The sequence below is a fragment of the Ranitomeya variabilis genome, chromosome 6 (genome assembly GCF_051348905.1).
Source record: "Ranitomeya variabilis isolate aRanVar5 chromosome 6, aRanVar5.hap1, whole genome shotgun sequence".
NCBI classification, from domain to species: Eukaryota; Metazoa; Chordata; class Amphibia; order Anura; family Dendrobatidae; genus Ranitomeya; species Ranitomeya variabilis.
Genome location: NC_135237.1, coordinates 73,732,005 through 73,751,726, shown reverse-complemented (window position 1 = coordinate 73,751,726; position 19,722 = coordinate 73,732,005). Strand labels below are relative to the sequence as shown.

The following is a 19,722-nucleotide window of genomic DNA, read 5'->3' as shown; positions in this document are numbered from 1 at the left end:
CCAGATAACACCATTCACAGCAGGCCAGGCTAGGAAGTCACAGGTAAGGAAACAAAGTCGAGTCCTACAGCCTGTAAAGGTCACACTGCGGGGCTCTGTGTATATGGAGGTTTTTGGAACGTGTCACCGTCAAAGAAAAATGCTTGGAAAAAAAATAAATAAATAATAATAATCTTCCTATTCATTTGTATCACAAAACCACTTTGCTGCTCATACATTGAGTCTTGAGAATTTCAGGTTTTGTAAAACGTTCACCAGGAAAAAAAAATAAAGTGGACGCCGCTCCCAACTGGGCACTGTCCATTATGTTTCCTGTGTGGTCTGGAAAACCCCTTTAAGTGTCCACCATATTATCCTCATCCTACAATGCATATATCTATTCATTGCCGAGACCCAGATTAATCACTGCGGCGGCTTATACCACCATATATACCGCTCGTAATACTCCAGTGCAGCCATTAGCTGGAGTGTTGTCACAATGTTTCAGGATCCTCATGCATCAGCAGGGTCATTCATAGATAATAAATTAAACAGGCCGCGTCCACGGTGAGCAGTGTATGTGCAGATCTATGGGGATTTCTCCTGCAGCCTCTCCTACAGTATTGATTACACATAGAGACGTACTATGTACGCATCTATTATGTCCTGCACAGGATTTATATATATTGACAGGTCAGTAAATATGTTTGCACTTTCACCTAAGTCAGCGACTCACAGAAGATGATCCTCTGGGCGTTCAGGACCTGCACCTAGTATACTGCTGCAGTGCGTCCCCAGAGCCGGCAATAAGCCACTGGGATATGGGCTCTCCTCCAAGACTGAAGATCTGGGAAAGTGCTGAGGCTTGTGCCCGTTCATTCTGGTGATCGGTGCAGCCATTCCCTGGTGGCGACTTGTATCGTTCTTGTCAGCGGCGCACACTGCCGCTTTATTACTACGCAGAAAGTGGCGCTCTAATCTTCAGTCAATGTCGTGGGACTGTGGGTCTATTCCCTTAGACAAAGGTAGAACACAAAAAAACAAACAAGATCTGGCAAGTCTACCTTAAAGGGGTCTTCTGGTTTCAGAAAACCCCTCATCACAGGCTGCTGTAACAAAAATAAAATCTGTGCTTTTCTCCCCCTCCTCCAGGGGCACAGCATTGATTCTCTGTCCTTGCTCCCAGTGTCTGTTTGCAGCGCTGATGTCACATCAACAGCGCTGCAGCCAATCGACTGACTGCGGTGCTTTAAATGCCACGTCAGGGCTGCAAACAGACACTAGAATAAATGTCGGATACTCAGGACTGGACCTGGGGAATGGGAGTAAAAAACAAAACCACCTGGAAGTAGTGGCTTTCTGAAACTGGAAGAACAATTTAAGGCTACGCGCCCTATATACCGTACATGTCATCATTTAGAAGCTGACACAGCTGCCGATTATTCCCGGGTGAAGCCACTTCAGGAAACAGTCAGTAGTTGTTTCCCCCAAGTGACTGCCATCATTCTTGTGGTGCTCGCGCTGCCAGCGTCTCTGCCTTTACTGTGGATTATAGGGTGCAGGCAGCTTAAGCGCCAGAGTCACTTGAAAAAGGAGCATGTCCCTTCTTTAAAAAAGAAAAAAAAAAAACGCTTCAGAGTTTCCAAACCCTTAAGAGGTTAAAAGAATTGACAGAAAACAAACCGTGCACAGCAGTATAATTTGACATTGCTGTGCACCGTGTTGGTTTTGGGGGGGCGCCTTTATCCACACACCATAAGACGCAGCCATCCGACATCTCCTACACACTGAGATGTAGTACATTATAACACAATAGATCAGATTTGGTTCACAGTTCTGATGCCCACAGCAAGTCACAGGCAAAAAAGGAGACAAACCCATTGGAATTTGTAAAAAGATTTTAAAATAGTTGCAGTGACAGTGCTCACTAAGCACACACTGTACGCCAAGAATGGAAATGTCATGTTCACTGTATGAAAACTACTTATTAAGTTATTGCTGTCAAAGTGCGAATCCATCTTCAGATTATCCCTCTGGTTTATGATCTAACCACAAGGGTTGTCTGAAGAAAAAGAAAAAAATAAATATATATATATATATTTCCAACAGGAACTCTGCCACTAAAGAACTTAACCCATTTGTTTGATTAGGTCTGAATCCCAACCAGCCAAAAACTAGAAGAGGTGCAATGTCTGGGAAACCGGAAATCCCTTTGTTGTCATGGGCAACACTAATGGCTTCTTGAGGCCCAGTGTCACCCGTCTGTCATACAAACTTTGGGTATGACCACACATCACTTGCTCTGGCAGGGTTTCAATCTGCATTATTAAAGTAAATGACCCTCTAATCCTGGCTTCCAGGACTTTGGATGGAGGCCCGACACAGCCACTAATGTGTGGCAGAAATGCAATATGAGCGCAGCCTTCAGACCCCCACACATTACACTAATGTCGGCTGAATCTGCCAATATCAATGGTTTTGGCTGAGAGTCTAATGTGTAGGGGGCACTGGCTGACTGATGGTGGGGGAAGATACCGGTAACGCACGTCCGATATCAGACTGCCGATGCCATCGCTCTCCCGCCGGCTGACAGCTTAGTTATAGAGAACAGTGGAGCGCTTGGCTGAATGAGATCTTCATGTATGACAGAGTCAGCCGAGATGGCTGCAGGCCGAAAGAATGGCTGCAGCATTGTTCAGCTGACAGCCATCCAATATGTATGGACAACCTAAAGCGGCACTGACTTCAAGACAATTGTGAACAAGCATGGTAAAAAAAAAAACAAAAAAAAAAAAACACACCCACAACCTCCAAGGAATTTTAGAAAATGTTACTAGAGTTTCTTTTCAGGCCATGTTCCCATAAGCAAAAGCACAGCTTCTCCTTCCTGTGTCTGAGGAAATACAAAATAGCAATGTGCTCTGATTGTTGCTGCGTCTTACCTCAAAAACAATGGAATTCAACTGCATTCTTCTACATTTTTTTCCCCTCAGGCTTTCCATAAAAACATAACTTATAGGGGGAGGGAAGTGCACAAATGAGACCTCGGATTGCCCTGGTCAACAAAACTTTACTGTTAGGACTTGATCTCACATTAGGCCCCGATTCATCACAGCAGACAATTTTTTTGCGATTTTTGGCACTTCCATGCCAGTTTTTCACAGGTCTACCAAAATGGAGATGGAAGAAACTGGGACTAGAGTAAGATTTGTGGCATGGTGGAAGGCGGCGCACATCGCTCGTCAGACACCGATCCACTACGAGGCGCCTCACAAGCCTGTGATTCGGGGCTGAAATGTTCTGCGCTTTTTTTTTTTCTTTTTTTTTAGGGCAGAAGAATATGCAGTATTTTAACACAAAATATATGGATGTGTGGGTTTTTTTGTCCTGCATTTACTGACCTGCAGTAAGTTTTATTTACAAAGTACATCAAAAATATTACACCTCTTCCAAAATGCTTCAGGAATCAAAAACTCCCCACTACAAGACTTGTCAATTTCAAAAGCATCAAAAAAGAAAAAAAAAAAAAAAAAAAAAAAGAAAAATTCCATCTGCGTATACCTTTAAAAAGTTTCCTGAAAACACCAGTAAAAATCAGTTTTCATTTGGTGTCAGATCAGTATTCACAACAGCAACCAAAAACTATATACACACACGTGGTCAAAGTTGTTGGTGCCCCTCGTTTAACCCCTTCCCGACCCATGACGCCACGTAGGCGTCATGAAAACCCGTGCCAATCCGACCCATGACGCCTATGTGGCATCATGGAATGATCGCGTCCCTGCAGATCGGGTGAAGGGGTTAACTCCTATTTTACCCGATCTGCAGGGAGAGGGGGAGTGGTACTTCAGCCCAGGGGGGGTGGCTTCACCCCCCCGTGGCTACGATCGCTCTGATTGGCTGTTGAAAGTGAAACTGCCAATCAGAGCGATTTGTAATATTTCACCATGAAAACTGGTGAAATATTACAATCCAGCCATGGCCGATGCTGCAATATCATCGGCCATGGCTGGAAAACCTGAAGTGACCCCCCCCCACAGCCACCGATCGCCCCCCAGTCCTTCGTTATGGGGTCCGGTCCCCTCCGTCCGCCTGCCGGCTCCCCCGTCCTGCTGTCCGCTCCCCCCTGTGGTCCGATCACCCCCCCTGTGCTCTAATCCACCCCCCCACCACCCCTTCATACTTACCGATCCTCCCGGTGTCCGGCCGTCTCCTCGCTGGGCGCCGCCATCTTCCAAAATGGCGGGCGCATGCTCAGTACGCCCGCCGCATCTGCCAGCCGGCAGATTCCTTACAAGTACATTTTGATCGCTGTGGTAGGTTCTACCACAGCGATCAAAATAAAAAAAATAATAAATAACCCCCCCCTTTATCACCCCCATAGATAGGGACAACAATAAAATAAAGAAAATATTTTTTTTTTCTTTTTCCACTAGGGTTAGGGTTAGAACTAGGGTTAGGGTTAGAACTAGGGTTAGGGTTACGGGTAGGGTTAGGGGTAGGGTTAGGGTTACAGGTAGGGTTAGGGTTAGGGTTATGGCATGTGCGGATTTGGCCGCGGATCCGCAGCGGATTGGCCGCGGATCCGCAGCGGATTGGCCGCGGATCCGCAGCGGATTGGCCGCTGCGAATTCGTAGCAGTTTTCCATCAGGTTTACAGTACCGTGTACACCTATGGAAAACCAAATCTGCTGTGCCCATGGTGCGGAAAATTCCGTGCAGAAACGCTGCGTTGTATTTTCCACAGCATGTCAATTCTTTGTGCGGATTCCGCAGCGTTTTACACCTGTTCCTCAATAGGAATCCGCAGGTGAAATCCGCACAAAAAAACACTGGAAATCTACTGTAAATCCGCAGGTAAAACGCAGTGCCTTTTACTTGTAGATTTTTCAAAAGTCGTGCGGAAAAATCTCACACGAATCCGCTACATGGGCACATACCCTTAGGGTTAGGGTTGGAATTAGGGCTAGGGTTGGAAATAGGGTTAAGATTAGGCTTGTGGTTAGGGTTACGGATAGGGTTAGGGGTGTGTTGGGGTTACAGTTGTGGTTAGGGTTGGGATTAGGGTTAGGGTTGGGATTAGGGTTGGGATTAGGGTTACGGGTGTGTTGGGGTTAGGGTTGTGGTTAGGGGTGTGTTGGGGTTAGGGTTGGGATTAGGGTTATGGCTACAGTTGGGATTAGGATTAGGGGTGTGTTGGGGTTAGTGTTGAAGTTAGAAATGAGGGGTTTCCACTGTTTAGGCACATCAGGGGTCTCCAAACGCAACATGGCGCCACCATTGATTCCAGCCAATCTTGCATTCAAAAAGTCAAATGATGCACCCTCCCTTCCAAGCCCCGACGTGTGCCCAAACAGTGGTTTACCCCCACATTTGGGGTACCAGCGTACTCAGGACAAACTGGGCAACAACTGTTGGGGTCCAATTTCTCCTGTTAGGCTAGTTTCACACTAGCGTTAACTGCAATACGTCGCAAATGCGTCGTTTTTGCGAAACGCCGCATCCAGCAAAAGTTTTTGCTGGATACGTTGTTTCGTCATAGAGTAACATTAGCGACGCATTTGCGACGCATTTGCGACGCATTTCCAAACGGTGAATGCGTTTGGCGGCGTTTGGGCGTATGGTAGCGGTCCGTCGGGAGAAAAAAACGTTACATGTAACGTTTTTTGCTCCCGACGGTCCGCTTTTTCCGACCGCGCATGCGCAGTCGGAACTCCGCCCCCACCTCCCCGCACTTCCCCGCACATCACAATGGGGCAGCGGATGCGTGGGAAATATGCATCCGCTGCCCCCGTTGTGCGGCGGAGACCACACTAGCGTCGGGAACGTCGGCCCGACGCGCAGCGACGGGTTGTTCCCGACGCTAGTGTGAAAGTAGCCTTACCCTTGCAAAAATAAAAAATTACTTGCTAAGACATAATTTTTGAGGAAAGAAGAATTATTTTTTATTTTCACGGCTCTGCGTTGTAAACTTCTGTGAAGCACTTGGGGGTTGAACGTGCTCATCACACATCTAGATAAGTTCCTTGGGGGGGTCTAGTTTCCAAAATGGGGTCACTTGTGGGGGGTTTCTACTGTTTAGGCACATCAGGTGCTCTGCAAATGCAACGTGACGCCCGCAGACCATTCCATCAAAGTCTGCATTCCAAAACGTCACTAGTTCCCTTCCGAGCCCTGACGTGTGCCCAAACAGTGGTTTACCCCCACATATGGGGTATCAGCGTACTCAGGAGAAACTGGACAACAACTTTTGGGGTCCAATTTCTCCTGTTACCCTTGCAAAAATAAAAAATTCTGGGCTAAAAAAATATTTTTGAGGAAAGGAAACACATTTATTATTTTCACGGCTCTGCGTTATAAACTTCTGTGAAGCACTTGGGGGTTCAAAGTGCTCACCACACATCTAGATTAGTTCCTTGGGAGGTCTAGTTTCCAAAATGGGGTCACTTGTGCGGGAGCTCCAATGTTTAGGCACACAGGGGCTCTCCAAACGTGACATGGTGTCCGCTAATGATTGGAGCTAATTTTCCATTCAAAAAGCCAAATGGCGTGCCTTCCCTTCCGAGCCCTGCCGTGCGCCCAAACAGTGGTTTACCCCCACATATGGGGTATAATCGTACTCAGGACAAACTGGACAACAACATTTGGGGTCCAATTTCTCCTATTACCCTTGGAAAATTAAAAAATCCTGGGCTAAAAATAATTTTTGAGGAAAGAAAAATTATTTTTTATTTTCACGGCTCTGCGTTATAAACTTCTGTGAAGCACCTGGGGGTTATAAGTGCTCACTATGCATCTAGATAAGTTCCTTGGGGGGTCTAGTTTCCAAAATGGGGTCACTTGTAGGGGAGCTCCAATGTTTAGGCACACAGGGGCTCTCCAAACGCGACATGGTGTCCGCTAACGATTGGAGCTAATTTTCCATTCATAAAGTCAAATGGCACGCCTCCCCTTCCGAGCCTTGCCGTGCACCCAAACAGTGGTTTACCCCCACATATGAGGTATCAACGTACTCAGCATAAATTGCCCAACAAATTTTAGGATCCATTTTATCCTGTTGCCCATGTGAAAATGAAAAAATTGAGGCTAAAATAATTTTTTTGTGAAAAAAAAGTACTGTTTCATTTTTACGGATCAATTTGTGAAGCACCTGGGGGTTTAAAGTGCTCACTATGCTTCTAGATAAGTTCCTTGGGGGGTCTAGTTTCCAAAATGGGGTCACTTGTGGGGGAGCTCCAATGTTTAGGCACACGGGGGCTCTCCAAACGCGACATGGTGTCCGCTAAAGATTGGAGCCAATTTTTCATTCAAAAAGTCAAATGGCGCTCCTTTCCTTCCAAGCCCTGCCGTATGCCCAAACAGTGGTTTACCCCCACATATGAGGTATCAGCGTACTCAGGACAAATTGGACAACATCGTTTGTGGTCCAGTTTCTCCTTTTACCCTTGGGAAAATAAAAATTGTTGCTAAAAGATCATTTTTGTGACTAAAAAGTTAAATGTTCATTTTTTCCTTCCATGTTGCTTCTGCTGCTGTGAAACACCTGAAGGGTTAATAAACTTCTTGAATGTGGTTTTGAGCACCTTGAGGGGTGCAGTTTTTAGAATGGTGTCACTTTTGGGTATTTTCAGCCATATAGAACCCTCAAACTGACTTCAAATGTGAGGTGGTCCCTAAAAAAAATGGTTTTGTAAATTTTGTTGTAAAAATGAGAAATCACTGGTCAAATTTTAACCCTTATAACTTCCTAGCAAAAAAAAAATTTGTTTCCAAAATTGGGCTGATGTAAAGTAGACATGTGGGAAACGTTATTTATTACCTATTTTGTGTCACATAACTCTCTGGTTTAACAGAATAAAAATTCTAAATGTGAAAATTGCGAAATTTTCAAAATTTTTGCCAAATTTCCATTTTTTTCACAAATAAACTCAGAAATTATCGATCTAAATTTACCACTAACATGAAGCCCAATATGTCACGAAAAAACAATCTCAGAATCTCTAGGATCCGTTGAAGCGTTCCTGAGTTATTACCTCATAAAGGGACACTGGTCAGAATTGCAAAAAACGGCAAGGTCATTAAGGCCAAAATAGGCTGGGTCATGAAGGGGTTAAAGGGCCACTGTCACCCCCCCCAGCCGTTATAAACTAAAAGAGCCACCTTGTGCAGCAGTAATGCTGCAGTCTAACAAGGTGGCTCTTTTAGTTTTTGATTCATTTATTACCTCAATAAAGCGTTTTAAAAATTGGCCACAAATACCAGATATTGTACCTGGAGGCGGTCCGAATCGTCCTCTATCAATCTCCCAACTGCCGTCACTCTTCTCTTCAGGGGCGATGGTCGCCGCCCCCCTTCGCGCTGTTGCTTCTTAAATCCGGCGCCTGCGCTGTGCGTGCCTGCCTGGGGCCCGCACTGTGTTATTCATTATGCACAGTGCGGGGCTGGGGTTCCTGGGCATGCGCACTGCGCTTGTCAGACGCTCCCCCGGTCCCCCGCCTTCCAGCATTGCCGGAATATACAGGTTTCATTGCCGATGTTTTGAACAGCCACAAAGAACAACGCTGGAAGGCGGGGGACCGGGGGAGCGTCTGACAAGCGCAGTGCGCATGCCCAGGAACCCCAGCCCCGCACTGTGCATAATGGTGCGGGGTGGGGATTCAGGAACAGGGTGGCCGCACTGCCCGCACAGGCGCAGTCAGGCACCCTGCATCTGACCTATGACGGACAATGAAGACTGCGCCTGCCCCAGGCAGGCACGCACAGCGCAGGCGCCGGATTTAAGAAGCAACAGCGTGAAGGGGGCGGCGACCATCGCCCCTGAAGAGAAGAGTGATGGCAGTTGGGAGCTTCATAGAGGACGATTCGGACCGCCTCCAGGTACAATATCTGGTATTTGTGGCCAATTTTTAAAACGCTTTATTGAGGTAATAAATGAATCAAAAACTAAAAGAGCCACCTTGTTAGACTGCAGCATTACTGCTGCACAAGGTGGCTCTTTTAGTTTATAACGGCTGGAGGGGGTGACAGTGGCCCTTTAAGGGCAAAAACACACAATGTTCAGAGAAAACCTGAATCGGACAAAAGTAATAATAAATAAAAAATCTATTAAAATTAACAAATCAAAGTCAGATACTGCTTTTCAACCATGCTTCCACAGAATTAAAAAAAAGTAAATAGAACTCATGAAATAGGCCTGGACAGAAATGATGGTACTCCAGAAACTAATGTGACAAAAGGGACATGTTAAAATCGCTGTGTGTCCACTAACTAGCATTAAAAGGTGTCTACAATCTTGGAATCAGTGAGCGGGCCTGTATATAGGGCTACAGATACTCACTGTGCTGTTTGGTGACATGGTGTGTATCACACTCAACATGGACCAGAGGAAGCAAAGGAAAGAGTTGTCTCAGGAGATTAGAAAGAAAATAAAAGACAAACATGTTAAAGGTAAAAGTTATAAGACCATCTCCAAGCAGCTTGATGTTCCTGTGACTACAGTTGCACATATTATTCAGAAATTTAAGATCCACTGTAGCCAACCTCCCTGGACGTGGTCGCAGGGGGAAAACTGATGACAAATCAAAGAGATGGATAATATGAATGGTAACAAAAGAGCCCAGAAAAACTTCTAAACAGATTAAAGGTGAACTTCAATCTGAAGGAACATCAGTGTCAGATCACACCATCTGTCATTGTAGAAGCCAAAGTGGACTTCATGGGAGACAACCAATGAGGACACCATTGTAAAAAAAATATATATATCATAAAGCCAGACTGGAATTTGCCAAACCACTAGTGATGAGCGAGTGTGCTTGTTACTCGAGATTTCTGAGCATGCTCGGGTGTTCTCAGAGTACCTAGCAGCCGTAAATAATGCAGCTGCGGGGACACAAACAATCTACGAGCACGCCCAAGATACTCTGAGAACACCCAAGCATGCACATATATCTCGAGTAACAAGCACACTCGCTCATCACTACAAACTACATGTTGACAAGCCACAAAGCTTCTGGGAGAATGTCCTATGGACAGATGAGACAAAATGGAACTTTTTGGCAAGGCACATCAGCTCTATGTTCACAGATGGAAAAATGAAGCATATCAAGAAAAGAACACTGTCCCTACTGTGAAACATGGAGGAGGCTCAGTTATGTTCTAGGGCTGCTTTGCTGCATCTGGCACAGGGTGTCTAGAATCTGTGCAGGGTACAATGAAATCTCAAGACTATCAAGGGATTCTAGAGAGAAATGTGCTGCCCAGTGTCACAAAGCTTGATCTTAGTCGCAGGTCATGGGTCTTGCAACAGGATAATGACCCAAAACACCCAAGAATGGCTAAGAGGAAAACATTTGACTATTCTGAAGTGGCCTATGAGCCCCGACCTAAATCCTATTGAGCATCTTTGGAAAGCGCTTACACATGCCGTCTGGAAAAGGCAACCTTCAAACATGAGACCTCAAGAGCAAACTGCTCCAGTTGAGTGGGCAAAAATACCTGTCGAGAGGTGCAGAAGCCCGACAGTTACAGGAATTGTTTGATTACAGTGATTGGCTCAAAAGGTTGTGCAACAAAATATTAAGTTATGGGTACCATCATTTCTGTCCAGGCCTATTTCATGAGCTTTATTTGTTTAATTTTTTTTCTTAAATTCTGTAGAAGCATGGTTGAAAAGCAATGTGACTTTCATTTGTTCATTTTCACAGATTTTTTTTTTATTTTTATTACTTTTGTCAGATTCAAGTTATTTTTGTGACCATTGTGGGTTTTTCTGTCATTAAACGAGGGGTACCAACAATTTTGATCACGTGTGTAGGAATTACAGGAATTGCTCACACAAGACGGAAAAAAAAAACCGCATCAGAACTACAAATGCTGCATTATATACAGGAGCTCAGAGGAAATCGCCACACGGCATTACAGCAGGAAAATAAAGCCCCCGGTCAGGCTGGTAACAGAAGGCGGCATCGGCTGCAGCCACACAGAATGCAGCAACAGATGGAGGCAGAGGAAGGAGATATATTTCATGTACATCTCACCGCCTCGACCACCTACAGCCGAGAGATGTCCAATGCACAAAAAAGGAAAAAAAAACAAAACACAAAGTTTGACATTACTCCAGTATGGCGATGCTCCCAATTATAAACTGGGGAGTTGCACCACGAGCGATTGTCTATCACTATGACTACTGCTGCATCCATATTTATATCTTAGAGGCCAAATGATAATGGAAAGTGACTTCATAGGATCCATGTTGGCTATTAATGTATTCTAAACACATACTGGCATCACCCCGACATATAATACACAGAACGATGACACGGAGGGGTATGCCAGGAGGAGGGGGGGGGGGTACACCGGGGAGGCGGTGGGTACATCAAGAGGGGTTTACGGCAGGAACATACAGCGTGAACCATGAAGATAAGTAGCAGTGAGATGTGGTTTCCCTTTGTCGCCCTGGGACAGGTCGGAGTGGCGGAGACATCCCGCTGGGTGATGACATCACTGCGCCACAGGCAGATCAGACGCAGCGCCCAGCAGGCTGCGGAGTGCACACACACAATGGCAGGCACTCTCCGCACAGCCCCTGACTGAGCCATACAGAACAGAGCCAGCTGAAACTAAAACCGTCATGTCATCCCGCCCGCAGGACTCCACAGGAATGTCTGACGCTTGTCATGGTGCCGGGATATTTACATCACACTCCTGTCTACTGAAGTGTGACGGCAAATACAGATGTAGCAGAGCCAGAGCCTCATTTAGATGTTCTTATTGGATCACTTTCTCCAAACCAGCAATACAGATTGTGCCAGATGACAAATGCAACGCCACTTGTATTTTACAATAAAGGGATTTCCAACACTTGTTTAGCAGCAAGAGATGGGACCGAACACAACAACATTAACCAATATGCGCCTAAAAACTGCAGCTGACGCTCTGGTGGTCCCCGACAGTCTTACACTTGTCCCACGGTAATGATGTAATATACATGTACAGTGCCGCTGCAGCCAATCACTGGTGGTCTAGTGCTATACATCAGTGCGGAGACATGAGGTCACCACTGCGAGCTAACATTTTATTTTTCAAAAAAGGAGGAGTTTTTGACTTTCAGTAAAGTGGACCCCCAAATAAGAAAAAAAAAAAAAAAGTAGGTACTCATTGTCCCTGGGTCCAGTGCTGCTCAGAACTCACTTTTTTTGAGGTAGCAGTGACGGCACATCGACAGCATGCAGAACCGCTGCAGCCGATCACTAAGCACAGTGGCTCTGCTGTGGTAGACGAAGTATCGAGAGCAGCGATTGGCTATAGAAGTGATGTGTGCCATCACTGCTGCAGCCAATCACTGTAAAACAGTGGCCTTGCTGTGGTAGACAAAGCATTGAGCGCAGAGATTGGCTACAGAGGTGATGTGTGCTGTCGACATGACGTCACTGCTGCAGAGAAAGACAGACAGCCAGCGCAGCAGGGGGGAATCAGCACTGGTCATGGGGAGAGACACCTGCTTTGTTTGGTATTCTAGAGCATTTGGGGACCACTTTCCAGATGGGGAAAAACCTTTCCCTTTAGTTCTGAACAATCCCTTTAAATGATCAATGAATGACTACTCGCCACTCTACTCTCAAGATCGCATCTCACCACCTGTGCACTTGACCCGCTCCCAACCCACCTCATCCCAAACCTCACCACAATCTTCATCCCAACCCTAACCCATCTCTTCAACCTATCACTAACTGGTGTTTTCCCCTCAAGCTTTAAACATGCCTCCATCACACCTATCCTCAAAAAGCCCTCTCTTGACCCATCCTCTGTATCTAGCTATCGCCCTATATCACTTCTCCCCTATGCCTCAAAACTACTGGAACAACACGTCTACCTTGAACTGTCCTCCCATCTCTCTTCTTGCTCCCTCTTTGACCGCTTACAATCTGGCTTCCGGTCACACCATTCCACTGAAACTGCCCTAACTAAGGTCACCACTGACCTTTTAACCGCCAAGAGCAAGCGACACTACTCTGTTCTCCTCCTCCTCGACCTGTCGGCTGCCTTTGACACAGTGGACCATTCCCTATTATTACAGACCCTCTCATCCCTTGGCATCACAGACTTGGCCCTATCCTGGATCTCATCATACCTAACAGACCGGACATTCAGCGTCTCCCACTCACACACCACCTCCTCACCTCGCCCCCTCTCTGTCGGAGTCCCACAAGGTTCAGTCCTTGGGCCCCTGCTCTTCTCCATTTACACCTTTGGCCTGGGACAGCTCATAGAATCTCATGGCTTTCAGTATCACCTCTATGCTGATGACACACAGATCTACATCTCTGGACCAGATATCACCCCCCTACTAACCAGAATCCCTCAATGTCTGTCCACTATTTCATCCTTCTTCTCCGCTAAATTTCTGAAACTTAACATGGACAAAACAGAATTCATCATCTTTCCCCCATCTCACGTGACCCCCCCCAACGAACCTATCCATTACAGTAAATGGCTGCCCACTCTCCCCAGTCCCACAAGCTCGCTGCCTAGGGGTTATCCTTGACGCTGATCTCTCCTTCAAACCACATATCCAAGCCCTTTCCACTTCCTGCCGACTTCAACTCAAAAATATTGCACGAATCCGTTCATTCCTCAACCAAGAATCTGCAAAAACCCTAGTCCATGCCCTCATCATCTCCCGTCTTGACTACTGCAACCTCCTGCTCTGTGGCCTCCCCTCAAACACTCTCGCACCCCTCCAATCTATTCTAAACTCTGCTGCCCGACTAATCCACCTGTCCCCCCGCTATTCTCCGGCCTCTCCCCTCTGTCAATCCCTTCACTGGCTCCCCATTGCCCAGAGACTCCAGTACAAAACCCTAACCATGACGTACAAAGCCATCCACAACCTGTCTCCTCCTTACATCTGTGACCTCATCTCCCGGTACTTTCCTACACGCAACCTCCGATCCTCACAAGATCTCCTTCTCTACTCCCCTCTTATCTCCTCTTCCCACAATCGTATACAAGATTTCTCTCGCGTATCACCCCTACTCTGGAACTCTCTACCACAACACATCAGACTCTCGCCCACCATCGAAACCTTCAAAAAGAACCTGAAAACCTACCTCTTCCGACAAGCCTACAACCTGCAGTAACCACCGATCAACCAAACCGCTGCACGATCAGCTCTATCCTCACCTACTGTATTCTCACCCATCCCTTGTAGATTGTGAGCCTTCGCGGGCAGGGTCCTCTCTCCTCCTGTACCAGTTATGACTTGTATTGTTCAAGATTATTGTACTTGTTTTTATTATATATACCCCTCCTCACTTGTAAAGCGCCATGGAATAAATGGCGCTATAACAATAAATAATAATAATAATAATAATGACTAAAGGATTAATGCACTGGCAGAAGAGGGCCCTTGTGCCAGGACGATATATGGACCCTTTGAGGTCTAGTAGCTCATCTTAATGTGCAATTCCACCAGTTTTGGAGGTATAAATCGACCCCCTCACCTCTCGGGCCCCTGTGATATGTCAGCCCCTGGACTAATGCACACAGCCATATATTGGCCATATTCTCTTGTGCTCATTACAGCCGCTCATCCCAGACAGATTTGGGTCTCGTCACCAGAGCTAACTATATCAGAATTTATCATGATGCCGTCAGTTCAGGGTGTGACCTGTAGAATATATGTCCGCTATATGGTAGTGGGAGCTGGCCCTGCTTACCCTGGGTCCACACAGTCTCATGTGCAGCAGCCAGGTTAATAGACAACACGTGTGATCCTTCATTCACCCCAGAGATCAGCGGCGATGGGTGCCTGAGCGCCACTTATCACCACCCTCCTCTATCAGCCACGTATAGTGGAGACTGGGAAGATGACCGCCCACCTACATCACACCATAATAAATGGGAGTGTGGTAGAATTGTGAGCAGCAGCACAGCCAAAACTCCAGCGCTGCCATTTGCTGCACTGTGCAGGTGTTGGCACCACTACATTTGTGGTTGTTTTCAGTCTCCATTGCTCGATCATTGGCCTCAGCCATAATGTACCAGCAGCTCTGGGCTCCATACGGCAAACCCCAATGACCTGATGGAAGGCGAGCCCCTCTAGATCACGCCATGGTTACACTTGACTGTAACAATCGAAAGGTTAAACAGTGATCAGAGCAGGAGGGGAGCGGTCACTGGACAGCAGCGTGGGACCCCCAAAGGGCTTCTATGAAGGCGCCGTCATAACATGTATGGGCAGTCATTAAGTGGTTAATAATATACTGCATTATTCTATCAGTACAGAGCATCCTGTGGAATAAGAACGCTATGATCAGTGCAGGCGATTTCTCCAAGCCCACCATGGGCAGTAACCTATCAGATAATGCTTCCATATACACGGCGGGCACAGGTCAGGGGTCCACACCTGGTGAGGACTGTACCTGGGAGCACAGCAGGCAGGGGGTGAGCACTCCCATCATGTAGTGACCAGGATGCACAGGATGTATACGCTGCACAGTGATCGCCAGGCCCCTGCACCAAAGGTGCACAGCCCTCACCGCAGGCAGGGCCTCCTGCTGAGCAGGACATGGACCCAGCAGACCCCCCCCCCCCCCCAGCAGCAGCAGACCCCTGCCCCCCCCCCCCAGCAGCAGCAGATCCCTGCCCCCCCCCGCAGCAGCAGCAGATCCCTGCCCCCCCGCAGCAGCAGCAGATCCCTGCCCCCCCCGCAGCAGCAGCAGATCCCTGCCCCCCCCGCAGCAGCAGCAGATCCCTGCCCCCCCCGCAGCAGCAGCAGATCCCTGCCCCCCCCGCAGCAGCAGCAGATCCCTGCCCCCCCCGCAGCAGCAGCAGATCCCTGCCCCCCCGCAGCAGCAGCAGATCCCTGCCCCCCCCGCAGCAGCAGCAGATCCCTGCCCCCCCCCGCAGCAGCAGCAGATCCCTGCCCCCCCCGCAGCAGCAGCAGATCCCTGCCCCCCCCGCAGCAGCAGCAGATCCCTGCCCCCCCCGCAGCAGCAGATCCCTGCCCCCCCCGCAGCAGCAGCAGATCCCTGCCCCCCCCGCAGCAGCAGATCCCTGCCCCCCCCGCAGCAGCAGATCCCTGCCCCCCCCCCCGCAGCAGCAGCAGCAGATCCCTGCCCCCCCCCCCCGCAGCAGCAGCAGATCCCTGCCCCCCCCCCCCCCCGCAGCAGCAGATCCCCACCCCCCCCCCGCAGCAGCAGCAGATCCCTGCCCCCCCCCCCCCCCCGCAGCAGCAGCAGATCCCTGCCCCCCCCCCCGCAGCAGCAGCAGATCCCTGCCCCCCCCCCCCGCAGCAGCAGCAGATCCCTGCCCCCCCCCCCCGCAGCAGCAGCAGCAGATCCCTGACCCCCCCCCCCCGCAGCAGCAGCAGATCCCTGCCCCCCCCCCCCCCCGCAGCAGCAGCAGATCCCTGCCCCCCCCCCCGCAGCAGCAGCAGCAGATCCCTGCCCCCCCCGCAGCAGCAGCAGATCCCTGCCCCCCCCAGCAGCAGAGCCATCAGGCTGGGAGCCGGGGCTGACAGGCGGCAGCTGCACACAGGGCACAGTACAGGAATTGGGGAGGCTCCTACCTTCATCTTCTAGCTCCAGTTTCTCCAGCATGCCTTCAATGGTGCCTTGAGCCTGTGTGGGGAGAAGGCAGAGAGAGGGGATGAGCAGTCATACAGGGGGAGGAGGGAGGAGAAGCGGCGGCGGCGGCACCAAATCTAGTCTCCTCTACACACAGCACTCGGACAGCCCCGTCTGCACGGGGGCGGGACCTCTTATTCCCACGCTGACGCCTATTGGGCTATCAAGAAACTAGAACTGTGATTGGTTGGTTGCATAAACTGCCTTGACCAATGGTTAGTAGAAGTAAACGATACTCCGCCCCTTTTTTTGCAGCGCACAAACAAGAGCCGCCGCCGGCTGTCACTATGGGGACTTGTGGGGGTCATGCTCTACGGGAGGCTTTCTGCGCCTGCGCTCTGGTGAGAGCTGTCAGAGACAGTGTCAGTGGCGCAGCACGTGTGCGTGGGAAAGGCCCGCACAAAGCTCCACACCTGGAATGCGGCCATTTATTATTGTGGACACAGCTGTGCATCTTATTATCCGGGTAATATAGGACTGGTTCACACATTGCGGTGGCAGCGGGGCGGGTTCAACAGAGTTTTCACACTGGTTTACCTTAAGCCCCCCATTAAAGGGGCTGTAGATCTATTTGTTTTGTTTTTTACTTAACAGTTTGCACCTTTTGGCTCTTACAAGCTTCTTGTTTCCTGCCACATTCAGCTTCACTGTGATCTGAGGTCATAAATCAGCAAAGAGGAGATGAGAAAACTAAAGGTAAGCTGCACACTTCTCTGACACATCTTCAGTTTAGGCTTCTTTCACACTTGCGTTGTTAGCGATCCGTCGCAATCTGTCGTTTTGGGAAAAAAACGGATCCTGCAAATGTGCCCGCAGGATGCGTTTTTTTCCCATAGACTTGTATTAGCGACGGATGGCCACACGTCGCATCCGTCGTGTTTTGACGGATCGTCGGCACGAAAAAACGTTCAAGTGAATGTTTTTTTTGTCCGTCACGTCCGCCATTTTCTACTGAAACTCCGCCCCCTCCTCCCCGGACTTCAGAATGGGCAGCGGATGCGTTGTAAAACTGCATCCGCTGCCCACGTCGGGCACAAATTTCACAACGTACGTCGGCCTGACGCATAGCGACGGACCTGTACCGACGCAAGTGTGAAAGAAGCCTTACTGATTGTGCAGCCTGCTTTTGGTGAGGTTGTGATGCTGCGTGTTTTTGCTGCTCAGCAGAGTGGATGGGATTTATAGCGACCACACTTTCAGTTTACTCCGCATATTCTGACCTGCGATGTGTTTTTCAGATCCGCAGCATGTGAATTTCTCCTGCCGATACTCTTGAGTTTTCAGTGCAGATTTTCCCCATAGACTTACATTAGATGTGGAAAATCCGCAGCAAAAAAACAGAGTGTGTCTCTGCATCAAAAACGCATGTAATCTGCACCTAAGGGCTCATTTCCACTGGCGAGAGACAAATCGGTCCGTAATCTGGACCGAAAAAACGGATGTAACGTATGCGATTGTCATGCGAGTGCAATGCGATTTTTAATCGCATCATCCGTATGACATCCGTATTACTGTCCGATTTGTACGCACCGGTGTCCTTTGAAAAGCCGGCAAATCAGTGCTGTGTACAGTAAAATCACACTGACAGGTTAGAATAGAGTAGATATATACATATAGAATAGGTATATATACATATATATATGTCAGTGAGACACCTATATATGTATATTTATATTTAATGCAGCGCAAGATAGCATTAAAGCCGCTAATTCAATTAGCGGCTTTTCATTTCTCCTTCCCAAACCCGACAGGATATGAGACATGATTACATACAGTAAACCATCTCATATCCCTTTTTTTTGCATATTCTACACTACTAATGTTAGTAGTGTGTATGTGCAAAATTTGGCCGCTGTAGCTGCTAAAATAAAGGGTTAAATGGCGGAAAAAATTGTGCAAAAGGAAAAAAAAAAAAAGAGCATGAACCGCACATCCCAAAATCATACGTTGATCTAAAGCCGCTAGGCAAAAATTTAAATACTGAACATGAGGTTTTCAGTTTAACATTCTGATCAGACTGTATGAAGCCCACTGCCCCTTCACGGCAAACCTCGTAGTGGGTCCTAACGCCCTAACGGAGCAGAGCCGCGCGGCGACCACCGCCGCAGCGGCCATGCACCAGCAGGGCGGACGGCCTGTTGCCCCACAGCACCCATGCTGCGAGACTGAGCCCCCAAGACTCCAGACCGCGCCGCCCCACCAGCACAAAGCCACAGCAACAATGGCCGCCACACAGCACCAGCACCAAAATGAAAAGGAGTATTTAAACTCACCTTCCTCCAGCTCTTCAGTGAGAGCCAAAATGGGCTAGACCCCTTACTTTTTTTGGACCAGCACTCCTCCCATTTGGCTCAGGTGATTTTAATTAGCAGGAGACTGCAAAGTTAGGGGTCTAGCCCTGACGGCAGATATTAATAGCCAGGAGAGGGTCCATGGTTATTGGCCCCCCCCCCCGTGGCTAAAAACATCTGCCCCCAGCCACCCCAGAAAAGGCACATCTGGAAGATGCGCCTATTCTGGCATTTGGCCACTCTCTTCCCACTCCCGTGTAGCGGTGGGATATGGGGTAATGAAGGGTTAATGTTACCTTGCTATTGTAAGGTGACATTAAGCCAGATTAATAATGGAGAGGCGTCAATTATGACACCTATCCATTATTAATCCAATAGTACGAAATGGTTAATAAAACACCCACACACATGATTAAAAAGTATTTTAATGAAATAAACACACAGGTTGTTTTAATATTTTATTGCTCTCTCAATCCATCAGCAACACCCTCGCTTGGCAAAATAATAAACGCACAAGATACATACCCTCAGATGAACCGTCACGTCCCCGGGGAATGAAGGAAATGTAGGTCAATGACCTATAGTTACCTTCAGTCGCGGTGATGCGCCCCCTGGTGGATGTCCTCATGAACTGCAGCCTGGGAACTTTTTCCCACGCTCCAGGTCATATGAGGACATCCACCAGGGGGCGCATCACCGCGACTGAAGGTAACTATAGGTCATTGACCTACATTTAATTCATTCCCCGGGGCTTACAAACACGAGCACAGCTGCATTATAGCAGAGCTTCTGCTTGTAAAATAATTAACCCCTTCAGATGGATT

At 48.3% G+C, this 19,722-nt stretch overlaps 1 protein-coding gene across 6 annotated transcripts in view; it reads right to left on the bottom strand.

Moving 5' to 3' along the window:
* Positions 1-19,722, bottom strand: part of PRKAG2 (protein kinase AMP-activated non-catalytic subunit gamma 2) — a 329,489-nt gene that overhangs the window by 43,229 nt on the left and 266,538 nt on the right. For all 6 annotated transcript variants that reach the window (XM_077268648.1, XM_077268649.1, XM_077268650.1 and 3 more), the window contains one exon: positions 16,550-16,601. In XM_077268648.1, coding sequence (XP_077124763.1) covers positions 16,550-16,601 — 52 coding nt within the window. The remainder of the gene's footprint in view (positions 1-16,549; positions 16,602-19,722) is intronic.